The sequence below is a fragment of the Populus euphratica genome, unplaced genomic scaffold, assembly GCF_000495115.2.
Source record: "Populus euphratica unplaced genomic scaffold, PopEup_1.0 scaffold602.1, whole genome shotgun sequence".
Lineage (NCBI taxonomy): Eukaryota > Viridiplantae > Streptophyta > Magnoliopsida > Malpighiales > Salicaceae > Populus > Populus euphratica.
In genome coordinates this window covers 72,195-91,044 of record NW_011500472.1, presented here as the reverse complement: position 1 = coordinate 91,044, position 18,850 = coordinate 72,195, and the positions used below count along the sequence as shown (strand labels likewise).

General features: G+C 31.1%; 1 protein-coding gene across 2 annotated transcripts; it reads left to right on the top strand.

The window, feature by feature from the left end:
• The first annotated feature begins 2,701 nt into the window (after window positions 1–2,701).
• Window positions 2,702–9,341, top strand: LOC105114898 (BEL1-like homeodomain protein 4). Of its 2 annotated transcripts, none has more exons than XM_011011611.1 (5): window positions 2,702–3,007; window positions 3,230–4,712; window positions 6,210–6,595; window positions 7,236–7,296; window positions 8,452–9,341. In XM_011011611.1, exons 2-5 carry the CDS (start codon window positions 3,327–3,329, stop codon window positions 9,097–9,099), a joined length of 2,481 nt encoding a protein of 826 aa, XP_011009913.1. In that variant the 5' UTR covers window positions 2,702–3,007; window positions 3,230–3,326; the 3' UTR covers window positions 9,100–9,341. The 2 variants fall into 2 exon arrangements, with proteins under 2 accessions (XP_011009913.1, XP_011009914.1); XM_011011612.1 differs by having other exon boundaries at window positions 3,227–4,712.
• The last annotated feature ends 9,509 nt before the right edge of the window (window positions 9,342–18,850 follow it).

Below are 18,850 nucleotides of genomic sequence, written 5' to 3'. Positions count from 1 at the left end.
AATCCCAACAAAAAGTCTATGTATGGCAACACATCAATCAAAAGCAATCTCACTTGGCAAAGCGGCATGCTAGCCAACCTGTTTATCTCTTTGTAGATAACAAAATTTATAAAGATTCGCAACCTTTCATCCTCAAAATGTAAATTTGAAGGAAAATGCCCCACGATCTCAAATAAGGGACTGGAGATCAGGTGTCAACACAATTTGAAATAGCGTCTTGAAAACTGTTTGATCCATGAAAACTAGTTTTTCTATATGGATTGTCAAATTAAGTTTCAAGCTAGTAGTACGTCTTTCTCATTTCTTTGTGATTTATAATGAACTAACAAAGATAGATTCGAGTTGATGGAAACAAATGTCTTTCAGTCGCTAGCTTGTCATGATTAAAACTTGTGCTGGATAATCCACTTGGGTAGTCGAGATATTCTAGATAAGCATATCTGATATTGTCATAATCAATCATTCATTTACCACACGGGATTAAAGTATTATTTTCTTTGATAAAGAGGGATATGATTAGATGAAACTGGCCGATAGTTAAACTTCTAATCCATATATATATATATATTCTTATTGTTACATCCCTTATCTCTTATATATCAAGTGTTCCATGATGATGTTTTATTTAAAATTTGATCATAAAAGAATAAAACTTTAATATGTAAAAGATGAGTAAAACACATTCTTGTCATGCTAACAGATTTATCATTTAAATCCACTTGGTTAAAAGCTCTTTGATAAAAAAAAATTAAAAACAAATCCAATGCCCATAATACTTAATAAAAGTCAAATTTATGAGGTTTCGAGGGATATTAAATCTAATTTTTATGGGCTTAGCTTTATATTAAATCTAAGAGCATATGAAATCTAGAAAAGAACCAAATCCAATTTTCTTGAACTCAAGTACATGCTAGGCCTAATAACATTATAATTTAATAAGATGTCAGAAATAACCTTTTTATAATCAATTATACACTTAACTCAAACAACATTATTAGGCTTAAAAAAACATTAAATTAAGCATCCCTGGGTTAGAAGCATTCTACTTAGGGCATTAATATACACATTAATAAGAATAAATATTTAGCTTCATGAAATTTATTTATTTTTTCATTTATTACTAGCATCATTAAAAAATTTTGACTTTATTATTCAAGGGTTTTTTAATCTAATCGATAGGTTTTTTTTTTTTTTTTTTGCAGGCATTGAGACTTCTTGCTAAAGATTCTGGATTCCTCATGCTAGGGAGAGGAGAATATATTTACGTTAATATTTGATTAACTAACATCCGACACTAAGAAAACCTATTTCCTGTGCTTTCTGGATTTTGGGACATGATGACATTGAAAACTAAAAAAAGAGAGTTTCTAAAATCCCAAATATTTTATTTTCCCAAGTTTACCATCTCTCTTAATATAATAGAAAGTGATTTACATGCTTAAGCATTGAGTATGTTTAGAATGAAAAGGTTACCAAAATTCGATCCAACAATTGAAGATTTACAGTTTTGGGATGTTTTATCGTTGCCATCACCTTTAATTATGATAATGAGAAAGAAAATTGAAAGCAATTAAATTAAGCTCGGAAAAAGCATCACAAATAAAAAGGAGTAGACAAAGAACATCCTATATATGTGGAAATCAAGGGCCAAATGAAAAGGATGATCAAAATTGCCAGTCTTGGCATTGCCAAACCGCAAAGCTGTTATATGTGCTTTTCATATACTCCCCACAGACAAACCTAACTCGCCTTGAGCCCAACCGATGGCATGTGCAAACCATCTTTCTTGCTTGTGTGTAGCCTTTCCTTGTTGACAAAACTAAATAAAATCTCCCTTTAATTTGCTCATGTATATTAATTACTAGCATATATGTTTTCTCTACCTCCCATGGCTGCTTATATATATATAGAGCTTGGTTGTGTGTTATTAATGCAAAAAAAATAATTGCATTCCAAATGCACTGATTAGACCTCACCAACCCGTGTTGCTGTGGGTTCCAAATAATCATAAAGCTAGGGCATTGCGGTCATAGAAATCAAATCGAAGGATGAAGGTAGTTTGGATCATTGAGATGACCTTGCACTGACCTCATCGATCTTTATTATTTTATTCCATAGTTTGCGTTGGTTTCCGAAGGACTGTGTACAAAATGACATAAATAGGCTGCAGCATTTTGTTCTTATAAATGAAATAAATATCATCAAATTTACTCCACACACACGCACACGCACAACTTAAGAAATACGCAGTAATCTTCATTGAAAAAGTCAGTTTAGATGCCTTGACTTTTAAAACCTAAAAACCCCAAATTTTTTAGGGTCATATTAGTCAAGTTGCAGTAAACTTGATAAAGTCTTCGTTTGCATATGTTTCGTTTCGGTTTACTTATTGTATTTCTTTTCTCGAATTTATATCTAGTAGTTAATTATTGTCTTCTTTTTTATTTTGCTGATGACAAAATGCAGAGGAAACAAAAATTAAAAAAAAAACTTTGAATATTGTTACAAGAAAGCAAAAAAAAAAATATATAAAATTAATAAATATAAAATATTGATGAGTAAAAAGAGGAGATGAAGGAGGAGAGAAAAAAAAGCAAGAAACAATAGCGACCTCTTGATCTCTCTTTTTTTCCTCTCTCTTTTCTTTTCTTGCTTTTTTTTTTTTTTTTTTGAGAGAGAGAGAGAGAGATATCAGTCTATTAAGCCTCCATTCTTTTTCTTTATTTTATTTTTAAGCTTCACCTCTTCCTCTCCGTCTCTCTCTCTGTTTACACTCACTAGCTCTAAGTGCTGCTAAAGAGCAACCAGGAGAAAGAAAAGGAGAGAAAGAGAAAGAAAGAGACGACAGACAGAGGGCTACACATATAGAGATTAGATAGATAGACAGATAGAGAGAGAGAGAGAGAGAGAGAGATGAAAAAAATGAATTTACCAAGCTTTCAATACCAAAGAAGAGAATACGATGTCTGAGAGCTTTCTATCCTTTCAAACTCTGAAACTCCAACAGGTACTTACATGTGCGCGCGCGTGTGTGTTAGTATGATAAATTTATATAAATAAAGAGAAAGATTAGCCAAATAAAAGCTCCAACAAAGACCCATTTGATACTCGTTGCTCTTTCTCTCCCTCTCAATTACACTTTGTTGGTTTTTAGTATGTTAATTTCTTGATATATTAAGCTTAAGAAAATGTTAATTTCTTGTTTCTTGTTTGTCTCTACATGTAGCAGATTTGATTGACAAGAGAAAGAAAATAAGCTGGTGGGGGTTCTATAAATTAAGAAGATAATTGGAAGAGATGATGATCGTCATCTTCAAGATACTGATATGGGAATAGCTACACCTCCATTCCCTCCAATTCTCCCTCACTCAAAGACTCACCAGTTAATCTCTCCAAACATTAAGTCCAATCCTTCAAATCAAAATTCTATGTCCCAAGATTACCATCAAGGTATTTTTTCCTTCTCCCATGGTGGTTTCGACAGATCCTCCGTATCTCTCCAAGAGCATAATCAACAGCAACAACAGCAGCAGCAGCAACATGATATAGCCCAACAGATCCGCAGAGATAAGCTTAGAATCCAATCAGACTATGAACCACCTCCACCGGCACTAGTAGGTATTGAAGAAGAAGAAGAACAATCAAGTGGCCTTCCGGTCTACGAAACTGCCGGCATGTTATCAGAAATGTTCAATTTCCCTCCTGCTGGTGGACCAGCTGCGGCTGTTGATTTGCTGGATCAGCCTGTACACTCTAATTACCGGACCCAGCCACGACAACAACAACCGGTGACAACCAACGATTGGTATAACAGCAATAATAGGCAAAGTATGGTGGTAGAAGGTTTGGGGATAGGTGATTCCAAGAGTAATAGTAACCGTGACAGTTTGGCTCAACATCAGCATCAAATTTCAGGCATTAATGCAGATTCAGCTGCAGCCATGCAACTTTTTTTAATGAACCCATCACAACCCAGGTCACCACAATCTCCTTCTCCTTCTCATCATCAAACCCCTCCTTCAACTTCTTCTACACTACACATGTTGTTACCAAATCCTTCAAGTTCTCTTCAAGGGTATATTGCTGTGCCAGGAGGAGGTTTTGGTGCTACAAGTGTTATATCTCCACCACAATTCACTTGGGTTCCTGATAGTTCTCATGAAGGAGGGAATACTGGTGGTCCACTCAATAATCCAAGTGAAATTAGTGGTGTTGTTGAAGGGCAAGGACTTTCTCTATCATTATCATCATCTTTGCAACATTTAGAGGCAGCTAAAGCAGAAGAATTGAGGATGGGAAGTGGTGGGTTATTGTATTATAATCAAGGAGCTGGTGGATCATCTTCTGCTCAATATTACAAGAATTTGGGAGGCCACCAACACCATCAAGCATTACATTTACAAGGAGGAGTGGGACAAAACCACCACCAAGTTCATGTTGGCTTTGGGTCATCATTAGGAGTGGTGAATGTTTTGAGGAATTCAAAGTATGTGAGACCAGCACAAGAGTTGTTAGAAGAGTTTTGCAGTGTCGGAAGAGGTCAGTTAAAGAAAAGCAAATTTGGTAGACAAAACACAAACCCTAGTTCTAATAACAATCCCGGCGGCGGCGGCGGCTCTTCTTCTTCAACTAAAGATCCCCTTCCCTTGTCAGCTGCTGATAGAATTGAGCATCAAAGAAAGAAGGTCAAACTGTTGTCCATGCTTGATGAGGCATGTAAATCTTTCTCTCTCTCTTTTTCATTCCATACCTTCTCTCTCCCTCAAGAGTCAAGACCCTTTTATTTATTTATTTTTTCTTGGCATGTTTATTTTAGTGCATCAATGATTTTCTAAATCACACGGACAAACAGAAAACTACGGAAAGCCTTTTCAACAATATTATAAACTATTTAAAAATCCCAAGGAGAGAAAAGCCGGCTCACCCTTGTGCAATACAATAGGGTTACATAAGATCATCTAGTTGGTAGAGTTGGATTAGTCATCATATTATTTATTTTCTGAAATTTTTATTCACATATTGATTGGAATGGTGGGGGGTTTGTGTTAAGGTTTCTGGTTGGTGTGGTAAGGTAAAAAGAAAAAAGAAAAGAAGTCATGAAAGTCTACTATTATTAGAGGTATCTATCTGTGTCCAGCAAGAAGCGACGTTCCTCCTGCTTGGGAAGACGACTGATAATCCCCCATGTTACGTAAGGGAAGTTATTATGAAGCTAAAAGAGTGGTACCCCTCGTAGTAATATTGCAGAGAAATAAAGGCATTGATATGTTATCTTAGTTGACCTTGGCAGCAGGGGGTGTTTTCCATTTCTTTTCTCCTTTTGTTTTTGTTTTGTTTATGCATTACAGAAGCAAGCCTGGCAATTGGCTGTATTTGGGGGAAAGACAGTAACGAAAGAAACACCTAGGATATTCTACGCTCCTATTAACAATCATTTCAGCACTGTACCAGCTTTGATTAATGCATTTATTCTTCTCCTTTCTCTTTCTTTGCTACGTGGGTTTCCTTCAAGAACCATATGTCTTGTCAAATATATACATACATATATATATATATATGTACGTATGTATGTATTTTCTTGGGTGTCGTAAAATTCTTGATTGTCTTTCTTTCTTAATAATAGTTGATAGTATTATTAAGAAAATAGCTAAAAAGATAATAGCTGACAGATTACAGAAGTTCTAGCTCAAAAGGAAAGAAAAAAGAAAGCAACGAAGCAAACAAGGTTTTGAAACAGGTCTTGAGGAGTTTTCAACTGAGTTTAGCTTGTTTTTTATTAAAATTTGATTTTTTTGTTTGAAATTAATTTTTTTTGTTTTTTAGATAGAAATAAATTTTAAAAAATAAAAAATATTATTTTAATACATAAAAATATTTTAAAGAATAATTGTTAATAAAATCTTAAACAATTAATATGATACTGTCATGAATATCAAATAATGTCACATGACTTAGTCCTCTAATGATGTCCACTTCTCCTTACATACACATCTGTAATCTATTTGCGATATGACAAGGTAGTGAAAACAGCCTTGAGTTCTGTTTTAGGGGTCTGCTTCATGGGACTTAATTGGTATAGCATTCCTTTCATACTTAATGCATGCCGTAATTGTTTTTTTTTTTTTTCTTACATAAAGTCATGTTGGGATTGATGGAAATTAATCCTTGTATTTATATGTTTAATTTGTCGGTGTACAATATTATTGCAGGTGGATAAGAGATACAACCATTATTGTGAGCAAATGCAAATGGTAGTGAACTCATTTGATCTAATAATGGGTTTCGGAGCGGCGGTCCCTTACACTGCCCTTGCCCAGAAGGCAATGTCAAGGCATTTTCGGTGTCTAAAAGAAGCAATATCAGCACAATTGAAGCATAGCTGTGAGCTACTTGGAGACAAAGATGGTGCTGGGACCTCAGCCATAACAAAAGGAGAGACACCAAGGCTTAAGTTATTAGAGCAAAGTCTAAGACAACAAAGAGCCTTTCACCAAATGGGCATGATGGAACAAGAAGCTTGGAGACCCCAAAGAGGCTTGCCTGAAAGATCTGTCAACATTCTAAGAGCCTGGCTTTTTGAGCATTTTCTCCACCCGTACGTTACTTTTACCTAAACTTCACTATAATCAAGAAAATTATCACAATCAAGAAAGTTGAAAAATCAAAGTACATGCGCTTATTATTAGTAGTAGAGTAAAAGTTTTTATCATATAATGATACTTTCTGATTAGTTAACCAGATAGATACTAACACAAGATCCAAGTTCCCTTGTTTCTTTCTCTAGCTTTTTGTCCATAATGTGATTAAAAGGAACAGTAATGCAGTGTCCTTGGATGTTGTCTCGTCAGCTAAAAGCTGTCAAAGGGTTCCCATTATACCTAAGTTCCCTCCATTTGCAGACAACAGAAATTAGTTTGTGTGTGAAATAAAAAGAGAGAAAAACTTTATTAAAGCTTGGTTTAACTGACAACCTTTTCTCTTCTCTCTTACTCTATGTGAAAATCACAATTTATACAGAAAATAATAAGAGAGATCAATGAGCGTAGTTGTACGTATCCCCCTAAACTTCTCTGATACCCCTACTACTGCCTGCTACAAAATACTGCTCATCTTTTCTTCTCTTAGATTCTCGCGCCTCGTGTTACATGGTACACAAATAATATCTAGCATTGGTGTCTCTCTCTTTATATGGTTTATGTGTTGACTCTGATGTCATTTTCTGGTCTCTTTCTCAGGTATCCAAGCGATGCTGATAAGCATCTGTTAGCTAGACAGACTGGTTTATCAAGAAATCAGGTTAGCGCCATGAGTGAGTTGAGTAGATTTGTTTGCGTGGTTTAGGGTTTACTTTTTCTGGTTTATTTCTATGTCTCTGTTTAGAGAAAGACACACATGTGCAACCCACGCGAAGAACCATTAAAGACAGTGAACTAAATTCTTGTATACTTGCCGGGATTTTTACTTGCATGTTATTCTTTACCACCTGCAAGTAGGTTTTTAACCTTCTTACTGTTTTCTTGTCTATCACGTATTTATTGCAACTGCATCTCCTAGTTTCTTTTGTGATTAAACCCTATAATTTTATTTCTTTTTTCTATTTAATCTGTTTTCCTCTCAAAATTTTAGGTAAAGATTGGTTTCCAACTTGACTCTTCTTCTTTCGGATTTTTTTTTCTTTCCTTGTCTTGCGTGAAATTAAAGAACATGTTACTAAACTTTTAGCGAGAAGTTCTCTCTCTCTCACTCTCTCTCTCTCTCTCTCTCTCTATATATATATATATATATATATCTAGAGAATATTATTTATGTTATTGTGTTTTCAAGTATTTTTGTTCGGAAATAAATTAAAAAAATATTTTTTAATATAAATATATTAAAATGATTTAAAATCATAAAAAAATAATTTAAAACAATTTTTTTTTAAAATCATAAAAAAATAATTTAAAACAACAAAAAAACAATTTTTTAAAAATAAACTTCTAATGCAAAAACATACTCATTCTAAATTTACCATCATGTATAATTTATTATCAAGTGTACGGTAATTTATTATAATTGTTTTTCCGTTCGGTACCTGGTATATTATCTGCATGAAAAGCAAAATCCCAAAGGTGCCCTTGGAAAGGGAATAGAAATAAACACACATTTAGATGCTTTAATTGTAAGGTATTCTTGAATTATTCATGGAAATCGACACTTTCAAGTGAATTCCACCACTAATGTCTGTTATAATAATATTAATGTGTTTTATATCTTTTATTATTTTATTTGTTATAATTATCTCGAAAGGATATCCCAATAAGCAACTAAGATTTGCTTGCATCATATATATATATATATATATATATATTGGACCTAGCTTGTAACTATAATCTTTCGTTAATCATATTGTACGTGGTTAGCTAAATTAAATGAAGGTTTATAATTCATGCTACTCTATGCGCTGTTTAGGTGTCAAACTGGTTCATTAATGCCAGGGTTCGGTTGTGGAAACCCATGGTTGAAGAAATGTACCAGCAAGAAGCCAAAGAAGAGGAACCAGGGGCAGAAGATAGAGAAAGGAAGCCAACCAGCAGCAACAGCAACAACAACAATAGTGGGCTTGCACAAACACCAACGCCTACTACAACAACGACAGGATCATCAGCACCAGCTGCCACAACAACAGCCCCCACAGCTACAACCATACCATCAGGCAAAAGATCCGAAATCAATGCCAATGAAAAGGACCCTTCACTCCTTGCCATCAATAGACAATGTTTCTCGGAAAACCAAGCTAAACTCTCCACCTCCTCCTCCACCCCCATTATTACACCCACCAATATCACCTCCACCACAGAGGTCGCACCACAACCTCATGCTGGACAATCCTTCCATCACTTCGCTGACGATACATGTCCCCAGGGCAGCATTGTTATAGCTGATTATGGGACCACATCCGGCAATGCCAATGCTGAAGCTGACCATAATGGGTCTACACTCATAAGGTTTGGGACCTCTGCTGCTGGAGATGTGTCTCTCACTCTAGGGCTACGCCATGCTGGAAACGTGCCTGACAAGAGCCCTAGTTTCTCTGTTAGAGATTTTGGGGGCTGTTAATTAAAATCAATTAATCATAAACTTTTATATAGTACATTTCAGAGAAAATATAATCTTACTTTCTACCTTCTTTCTTCTTTCTACTTTCATTCTAAGAAGAAAGAAATACATAATGAGATCAAAACGTATAGCATATTGAAGTTGGCTAGCTGTACGGATTCTATTGTAATTGTATAGTAGATTGTTTTGCATTTTTCAGTCTTTCTTTTTTAAAAAAAAAAAATATGCATGCCTTAAGTTAAGATTTGTACCCTTTTATTTTACTATAATAACAAAACAATCAAGTCATATACTTTCAGAAAGGAAGGTAATGTGGGGAGACATTTTTTTTTCCTTTAAGAATATAGATGTCTCTTCTCGATGATTATCCAAAAAAAAAAAGAATATAGATGACTGTCCTTTCTCTCTTCCACACATGATTGCACTTCCAATCCCTTATTTGCAAGAGATGAATGAAGAAGGATATATAATACATAATTGTGTGCATATATAAATTATTATATTACATTTATTAAAATGATAAAACCTAGAGATCTGTTTTTATCTAGGATATACTCTTCTGGGTACTATAATTAATACATAATTGTGTGCATATATAAATTATTATATTACATTTATTAAAATGATAAAACCTAGAGATGAGCTGTTTTTATCTAGGATATACTCTTCTAGGTACTATAATTGAGTAGTGAAAGTTATTGATTTCATGATTGATACTTGTTATAAAACCATGCGGTTGAGAGTGCTAAGGAGTTATATCAATTAAATAACTTAAACTATTAGGTAAATTTTTAAAATATAATTTATATTATTTTATAATACATTTCCTTAAGTGAAAGCTCTTTACGCTTGAAACTTACTCAAACTTATATTACCTTATATTTAATTTTTATCAAATAAATAGAGATGGTAAAATTTGAATTTGTGTTGTTTGATTATCAAAACTCTGATATTATATCAAAAAAAGAAATTCAATGAAATTCTCTGTACTATCATGATCGTGCATCTTGTGCAATGGCATTTTACCTGAATAATTGCTAGATGCCATAGTACAAAAAGAAGCCATTTGAATTACATATCCTGGAGTCTCATTTGAAACATATGAAGATACGTGCCATTTATGGGTTTTCATGTCAATTTCTTTAGCTTCTATCATATGGATTTCAACAAGTGCTTCATTCTTGTACTTAAATAATATATTCTTAAAAGGTACCACAAGGTGCCATAACAAGTGCTTCATTCTTGTACTTAAATAAGATATTCTTAAAAGGTGCCACAAGGTGCCATAAGATTACTAGATTACTAGTGACAAAATATCAAGAAACTTACTAATTGAAGAAGACTCGATTACTAAATGGCAACTTTCAGTTTCATCTCTGCTTTCTGACTTCTGATTGCTAGCATCTTCAAGAACTATTTTTACTTTACCATTTTCATTAGTTGCATCTCATTGATTGCTATTAGACTCTCCTTCAATTGCAAAGTTTGACTTGAGATCATCATTATCACAATGTTGTTTATCTTTTTTTGAAATCATTTTAGATTTTTTATCCATAAATTCAAATACTTTGAGAGTTGGTGAATCTGACACCATAAATCCAGACTTTATAGTGCCCTTCTAGTAGATTAGTTCCTGGTTGATCGATACTGCCTTATCTGATCTTTCAACTAGAATAGGATTTGATTTCTTGAAACTCTCATTCATGTCTGCTTAAGTTATTGAGCTGAGATGGTTATTTGACATGGTATCAGAGCCTTAATAAACAAGCAGTCACAAGTTTGAATCTCACTATTTTCATTTATTTGATAAAAAATTAAGCACAAGGTAATGTGAGAACTCTTACTTGAGAGGGGGTGTTAGAGAATAATATAAATCATATCTTAAGACCTCACCTAATAGTTTAAGCTATTGGGTTAAGATGATTTATTTGACAGAAGTTTAATAAAAGTTTAGAAAAACTTACAAAATATGAGTGCATCGTTTATTTTGTATGGGGTTATTAACACGACTTGAAGATTGATATCTTCTTCCAATTATAGGAGTGTCGAAATAATAAATAACCTAGCAAAACTAGGGTCGAATCACAAGAAGGTTAACTATATAAATTATAAATGATGATGATGATGATGATGATGAGAACTTTGAGATGTAAGATTAATGTAATGATTAAACAAGGATAAAATAATTATCAAGATTAGAGGATCCATTAATGGTATTTTAAATAAGTATAATGTAAACTATTTTTATTACTCAATTGGAACCACATACAAAGGAGATTCCAATCGAATTATAAATTCTTAACTTAATTATATATTTGAATAATGCTAATACTTATAAATGTTATCAGGTATTCATGATTATAACTTATATTAACAACAAATCAAGTTCTTTTCATAGCATAAGTATTTGTTGTAACATAAATCTATATTAATAATTTAACAAGCAAAGTATCAAAAGTGAGCAAGATAACAAATATAAAATATGTTACTATCAAACATTATAATCCATATTGAGTTTATACTATACTTATTCTTACACCATTATTGTAACCTTTTCACCTTGATATAATAAACTTATTTAAATGTAATGAAGAAGAGAAACATAAATAAATAAGAGCATAACATGATTATACAAGTATAGTAAAGGAAATTAAGGGTATAAACAAGAGATTAGTGAAAGCAAAACTTAAGCATTAAAAAAATATAAAGAAGTAGAGTAAGAATATGATCTTTATCTGAAAACCAAGATACCTAAATGCACGGCAAATGTCATTTTTTATAGACTAAAATTTGAAACTATTGATTTGTTTACTAATTGTTGCGTGGATGACTATATATTGACTTAGTAACAATCTTTATCTTTTTTTCTAAACAAAACATCATTACTAACATCAGAATTTGAATAGATTACCTTCATAAAAGTTCTAGAAAATTATCTTAGCTTTCCAACAAAAAAATAAAATCATTTGAACTTCTAGAACTCGAGATATGGGCTGAACACTGAACAGTATCTGGGCTATAGGATAAATTTCAACTTCTCCATTTTTTATACAATTTGAACTTGAAAACTGCCTTTTTGAATCTTGGACTCCTTATGAAAGTTTTAGGTCTGTATCTTAGCTTTCTATTCATATAGAGCAGACCCAAATCCAAGTTTTACAGCTATAGATATGGCCCAATGACTGAATAGTATTCTAATTTGGACTGAACCAGTATATCTTTTCTAAATTTAGCCCTCTCTTTGTCTTTTCACTTTCAATAGTTATTTACATCAATCAATCCTTTGAATTGTTAAATATGTCTGCATTTAAAATTAGCATTTACCATAAATTAAAGCTATCTTACATTATCATATTTTTTATTATAAAACATGCTTAAGATAGGAAATTATTAATACTTTAAGTGTAAAATGATGATTTAAAACCTTGATAAAAATATCTTTTTAAGTACTAATTAGTTATCACAATCTAAAATAAATATGTATTTTAGAGTTGGTGTTTAATTTTATGAGCATCGACTTGTATTATATAATTAAATAAAAAATTATAAAATAAGTTATTAAACCCAATAGAATCCATGACTCAGGTCGCGGAGAGACCAGGGTTGATCTAATCTATCTTTGTCGTGATATTTTTTTAAAATATTTATCATCTTGAAGTATTTTAATAGTTAAGTTATGTTTTTTTACCGATCATTTAGGTTATATTTGGATCCATAAAATCAATCAATTTAAGTCGGGCCAACTCCCACATAGTTTTATTGGAAACTTGAGTTACATAAAAAGCTAGGATAAAAAGTTTTAAGATTGACCCACTTGACTAGGTTTAATGATAATATCAAAAAAACTCTTTATGCTTTTAATATTCTTTTTTACATTTTAAAAAAATTGATCTGACCACGGTAAAGCACAGGCTAATAAACTATTAATTTCTAAATAAAGGCAATTTGAATATATTATATGGGTTAAATCATAAAAAGAATTGAAAATAGGTTTTCATCATGTATTTTAAACTTAGAAACATAATCTAAATAATAATTGTCATTATCACAGGATTATGCCTCTCAATTATGTTGTTATGTTGTTAGGTAAGATCCCAAGATATGATTTATATTATTCTTTAACACACCTCTTTAAGTAAAAACCCCTGGGGTTTAGTATGAGCCTATACAAGTTTTAAACCCTTGGGGTTTAAAACTTGTATAGGCTCATACTACCTTGTGATTATATTTTTATCAAACAGAAAGAGGATAGTAAGATTCTAACTCGTGATTAGATGATCAATAAAACTCTAATATCATCTTAAAGAACCATCTCAACTAAATAGCTTAAGATTTTATATTCTATTTAGGGCAAACTCCATTTTTCCTCTATATATCATAAGAAGTGTTAAATATTTATTTCAAGTTCAAAAGCTATACCTGAAACTACCAATTTTGAAGATTATGAAGTGTAGAAAGATGACAATTACATGATCAAATCCTAGTTACTCGATACGATAAATAAAAAAATCAAATCTATTTTCTTGTGCTTGTCCACATAAAAAGAAGTTTAAGATATGGTTTTAAAATAGAATGTTGATGGCTCTTTTCTTGGTAAACCAAGTCCTATTTGTATTAAAGGTGTTTTAAGTGATCATAATGGATTCATGTTAGGACTCTTTTCAATCCTTGTTGGAATAAAAGATTCCAATAAAGTAGATTTGTTAGCTATTGTTTGAATAAATTAGGTTTTGGAGCTTCTGTTCTTGGTTGGTGAATATTTTATTTTTAGTGGTGGTACCATCTTCAAGCTTTGCATTGAATCATGGTTGTTTGAAGAAAAATATTGGTTATATAAAGGATAAGACAAAGACTAAAATTTGAAAGTCTTTGAAACTGTTGGGTTAGTGACCAGGAGAAGGCAATGGTAAAGGTTGGAGTTTTGAGAGTGTGGTAGTGGTTATTTTCAAAATATTTTTTACTCAAAAATTTTGTTAAAATAATATTTTTTATATTTTTTAAAAAATATTTTTTATATTAGTATATCAAAATGATCTAAAAACATCCAAAAAAATTAATTTAAAATAAAAAAAAATTAAAATACTTTTAAAACACACAAATAGACAAGCTTTTTTATTATTTTAGTTGTAATCAAGTGATTCTAATTGTTTTAGCATGTCCCTTTTGTTTGTTTTGTTGTATAAATTGACTCATTGTGCTACTTATTCTGCTTTTTAGAGGCATAAACTGCTTTGCTTATATATTAAAAATATAGCATATCTTATTGTAATAGTAATGTATTTTTAGCAATATACTAGTCTTGCATGTATATCAGCAAAACTGATCATAAAAAATAAAAAAAACATTTGTTTAAATTTTCCATGATTTAACATTTTCTTAGATGATTGATGAACTCATAAACTAAATGTAACACAAGGATGATTTACTTTTGAATAAACTGAAAAGATGGACTTAAAAATATATATATATATACATCACCTTGTATATATTTGAAATAGATCTTCATGTGTGGGTCACATAATTATATATTTTTTGCAATATACTCTTCTTACAATCTTATTTTCAATGATAATTTGTTCTTGTTCAATATATTCTGTAACATTCTTCTTACATGGAATTATGATGCATAAATTTAAGTTCAGACCATCTAAATGAGATGTAAGGAACCTATCTTTTTTTAGTTCTAAATTTTGAAAAGAAAAGACAAGAAATAAATTTTTTAAACAAAATAATTAAATCCTTCTTGTAACCCTTTTGTCGGTGTCCTTCATCTTAAATCAAGTATCCTCTAATACGTTAATTGGTTATTTTTTAGACGAGTATAGTAGTTGATCTTTATAATGAATTATAATATAACTACATTATTTCAACTAAGTATTTGCCTCTAGGTATAACAATAGTTATTAACCATGTTTTGATTTAATAAATTAAATTGAGAAATATCTTATTTTTTAATTGAATCAGATAAGTTATTAATTTAATCAAACTTAAAAAACTAAACCTAATCGGGTAAATATCATGTAACTATTTTAATAAAAATAATTAATCTGATAAAGCAATAATTCATTCTCTTTTACTTACAAGTCAATCCCAATATCGAAATGTTAACTATTCCTCTATTTATTAATAGATAGTATAAGGTAGGTTTCGATACATTACCTGGTAACCAACACTAATTAGAAACATTGGTTCCTTAAAGTCCACAACAACAATCTGTAAAGCAACAAGAACCCTTTACCTAATACGTTGCTTTTCTTTATAGGAACACCACAACCTGAAGGAATCTATTTTTCATGGAAGAAGATTCTACGAGAAATTATAAAATATATTTTGGGGCAATTGTATGATGTGATGTAGCAGCGGTTAAATCGCTATCTTGATAGGAAAAGTACAAACAATACGTGAGCAGCTCAATGTTTCACTCATGGGAGTAAATATCAAAGCAGCAATGCCATTCTCTTCTGTATAACGTTCTTTGATCGTCAAACTTGCTTAAAAAGGAACTTTAAAATAAAATAAAATAAAAATAGTCTTCAAAGATTTAATTAAATGGACCATTTTGTTTCAATTTTTCCTACTATTCAGACAGTCAAACAGTCGCTAAGCTAAAACATAAACTAAAATTAAGGGTCAGATTTCTTATTTTGTGTTTTTTTACACAAAGAATTTAAATATCATAGTACTGTAATCTTTGTAAAAGCCTATGGGAACACACAGCCAGAAACCTCTCGAGCTAGCAGCGACTGAGCACTGAAAGTTAGATGAGAGTGGTGTTTAAACAGTATTTGAGAACGTGATTGAAATGTATTTAAAAAAATATTTAAAATTATTTTTTATATTTTCAAATTATTTTGATATAATTTAATAAAAATAATTTAAAAAATAAAAACATATTATTTAAATAAAAAAATTTAAATTTTATCAATTATTATATTTTCAAACAACCCGCATCGACTTCCACACCAGCTTTGCCTTGATGTGAGAGCGTTCTCACTGTAAAGTTGAAAACAAAAGAGAGAGTTCGATTAATGAAGGCTCATTGAACAAACTGCATGTATGTGTACATGGGCGTGTGTGTGTGTGTGTGTTAGTTGTTTCATTAAATGTGTTATAATTATTGCTTTCCAGTGGGTCTGAGCAGAGTTCGTAAACATCTGGGCTATAGCTATGATAGGCTCAAAAACCCTCACTGCCAGTCATCAATATGCCAGAGTTCACAAGTACCCCAGAATGGTTTCTTTGTCTCATTTCAACTCAAAAATTACAAGTTCAATGTGAAGAGACTGACAATATATAAAATGATATATTATAGTATTTTTGTATGTTTTTTCTTTTTAAAAAAACTGAATTAAAACAAGGCAAAGAGAAAAGAAGGATCCCCACCAAAATATAACAACTTGGATGGGCCCCTATCTCAAAAAATTTGCTAGATTGAAAGCTACCCCTCAGATCCAATCCAAGGGCCTGTCCACCATCCAGATACCTGTAACATGGGGTCCACTGCTAGGAACACACACATGATGATGAGGAGGAGTTTCTTTCGCTCTTTCCTCTTGGTCATGGCATGGTCTGGCCCCATTCTTCTCAGAGCTGATGACAGTTTTACAGACTTCTGTGACAAATAAATTGAACTGGTTGAATGCGCAGGTAGGATGGGGTTTCCTGTAGATAATATGTGGACCTTGGAGCCAAAAGGAGCCTTGTTTACTAATTACTTCTGCTAAAATAATTGGAAATTAGTCCTGTGACGACATCAATAATGGATGGTTTCATAAGCTTACCACAATCTCGATTTAATACAAGCATGTTTATTTTGTGAACACATTAGATACTCCGTAATCAAATTAATATATTTTTAATGTTATAAAATTAGTATTGACATAAAAGATTAGTATTGAAATTTTTTTATTTGATTTTTTACCTAACCTAAATTTAAAAAAATTAAAAATTATATCAATATAATCTAATTAACTTAATTGGTCTAAAAATAACTTATACAACTGATAAAAATATTTAAAAATAAATTTAGAAAAAAATAATGAAATTAATATAAAAGAAAACATTTCATCCTAAATATCTTTTTATCTAATTCAAGTTTAAAATTAAATCATGTGAAAGTTATCTTAACATAACCCAGTCGACTTGACTTTAAAAAAAACTTAGTTAACTAATAAAAAATAGTGTGAAGAAAAAATTAAGAAGAAAAAAGATAGGACAAAACTAACAATAAAAAAATATTTTGACTCAACTTCTTATATCGCTCGGGTTTAAAATTAAATTGTAAGGAAAGTGGTTCAACGTAACCTAACCAACTTGATCAATCTAAAAACAACCTGAATAACTATTAAAAAAAAAATTAAAACAAACTATTTAGGTGGTGGCCAAGTGGTAAGGACTTGGATCAAGGGGTTTGCTCCCTTTGTGATCTCAGATTCGAGTCCTTGGTTGCTCATATGATGACCACTGGAGGATTACATGGTCGTTAACTTCAGGGCCCGTGGGATTAGTTGTGGTGCGCGCAAGCTAGCCCGGACACCCATGTTAATCTAAAAAAAAAATTAAAACAAAATCTTATAAAAAAAAAACTTGCTTCATTATTTATATAAGTAATAAACAAGTGCATTGCCTTTTTTTTTTAAGCACATGGTAGAATTAGTTTATCGCATTATATATTTTTTTTAATCGGAAAATCCATTATATCTTAAGTTTAGCTAAAAGAAAATAGTTGAATGAACTTATAAATTAATTCACTTTTAATGACATCATTTTTTTGCCATCTTTTAAGAGAAGTATCATAAAAGAAAATGATGCAATAATTCCTAATTAAATATTATATAAAAAAGATGGTCCTAAACATTTTCATATGCATGTTATTGCCGAGTAAAAACTGACTAGATGAATGATAATTATTGACAATAACTTAAACCAAACAAAGAAAATATAATTTGGTGCACTCATATCCAACCCAAAGCTAATTAAACTATTAACTAAGGAGGTCTCTTAGCATTATAATAGTTCCACTTTTTCACTCTTTCTTTGTAAAAAGAATTGTTTTCAACTAAACGCTTTTGAGATTAGCTATAATTGATTGATAAAGGTAGGAACCTGACTTGAGTGGATTAGCCTAATGATTGCATGATGATCTTAAAATCTAAGATTCTCATGAATTCTTTAGTCCCAATGCGACTGACTTATCACAAATGGAATCAGAATGAAAATACAATATATATATATATATATATATATATATAAGTTTCAATTAATATTGCACTATGATGAATAAAGTTCTTATAAATCTTTCAATCCTAATTCAAATGACCGGTTTTATGAATATTTTAAAGAAAGTAGTTTTGTATTGAAAATTAATAATGTTACAGAATTTCAAAACATAATGTTATAGGCTTTCAAAAATCATCATGAATCTTAATGAACCTTTTAATCCTAGCCTAGATCCTATGTTTTATATATATCACATTAGAAAGATTGCTTGTTTTATTGTGCATGCGCGTGTGTGTATGGATAGTTAATTACTACTGTTAATTATTAATTAATTACTAATTCTAAGGGACAAATCTAGAAAAAGTCTCATTCGTGTTTAGTGTTTAATATTGAAGTAAATAATATCTTTTAAGAATATTAAAAAATCATTAACTTAATTTTTTTCAAATAAAATATATTTCTAAAATACATTTAAACTAAAAAAAAAATCAACTACTAGTCAACTGCTTCTGGTCTTGCTAAAGATTTTAGT

Coding starts and splice junctions, on each gene's coding strand:
- LOC105114898 (XM_011011611.1), top strand. CDS start 3,327: ATGGGAATAGCTACACCTCCATTCCCTCCAATTCTCCCTCACTCAAAG. Junction 4,713..6,209: donor TGTTGTCCATGCTTGATGAG/GCATGTAAATCT, acceptor ATATTATTGCAG/GTGGATAAGAGATACAACCA. Junction 7,297..8,451: donor CTGGTTTATCAAGAAATCAG/GTTAGCGCCATG, acceptor TGCGCTGTTTAG/GTGTCAAACTGGTTCATTAA.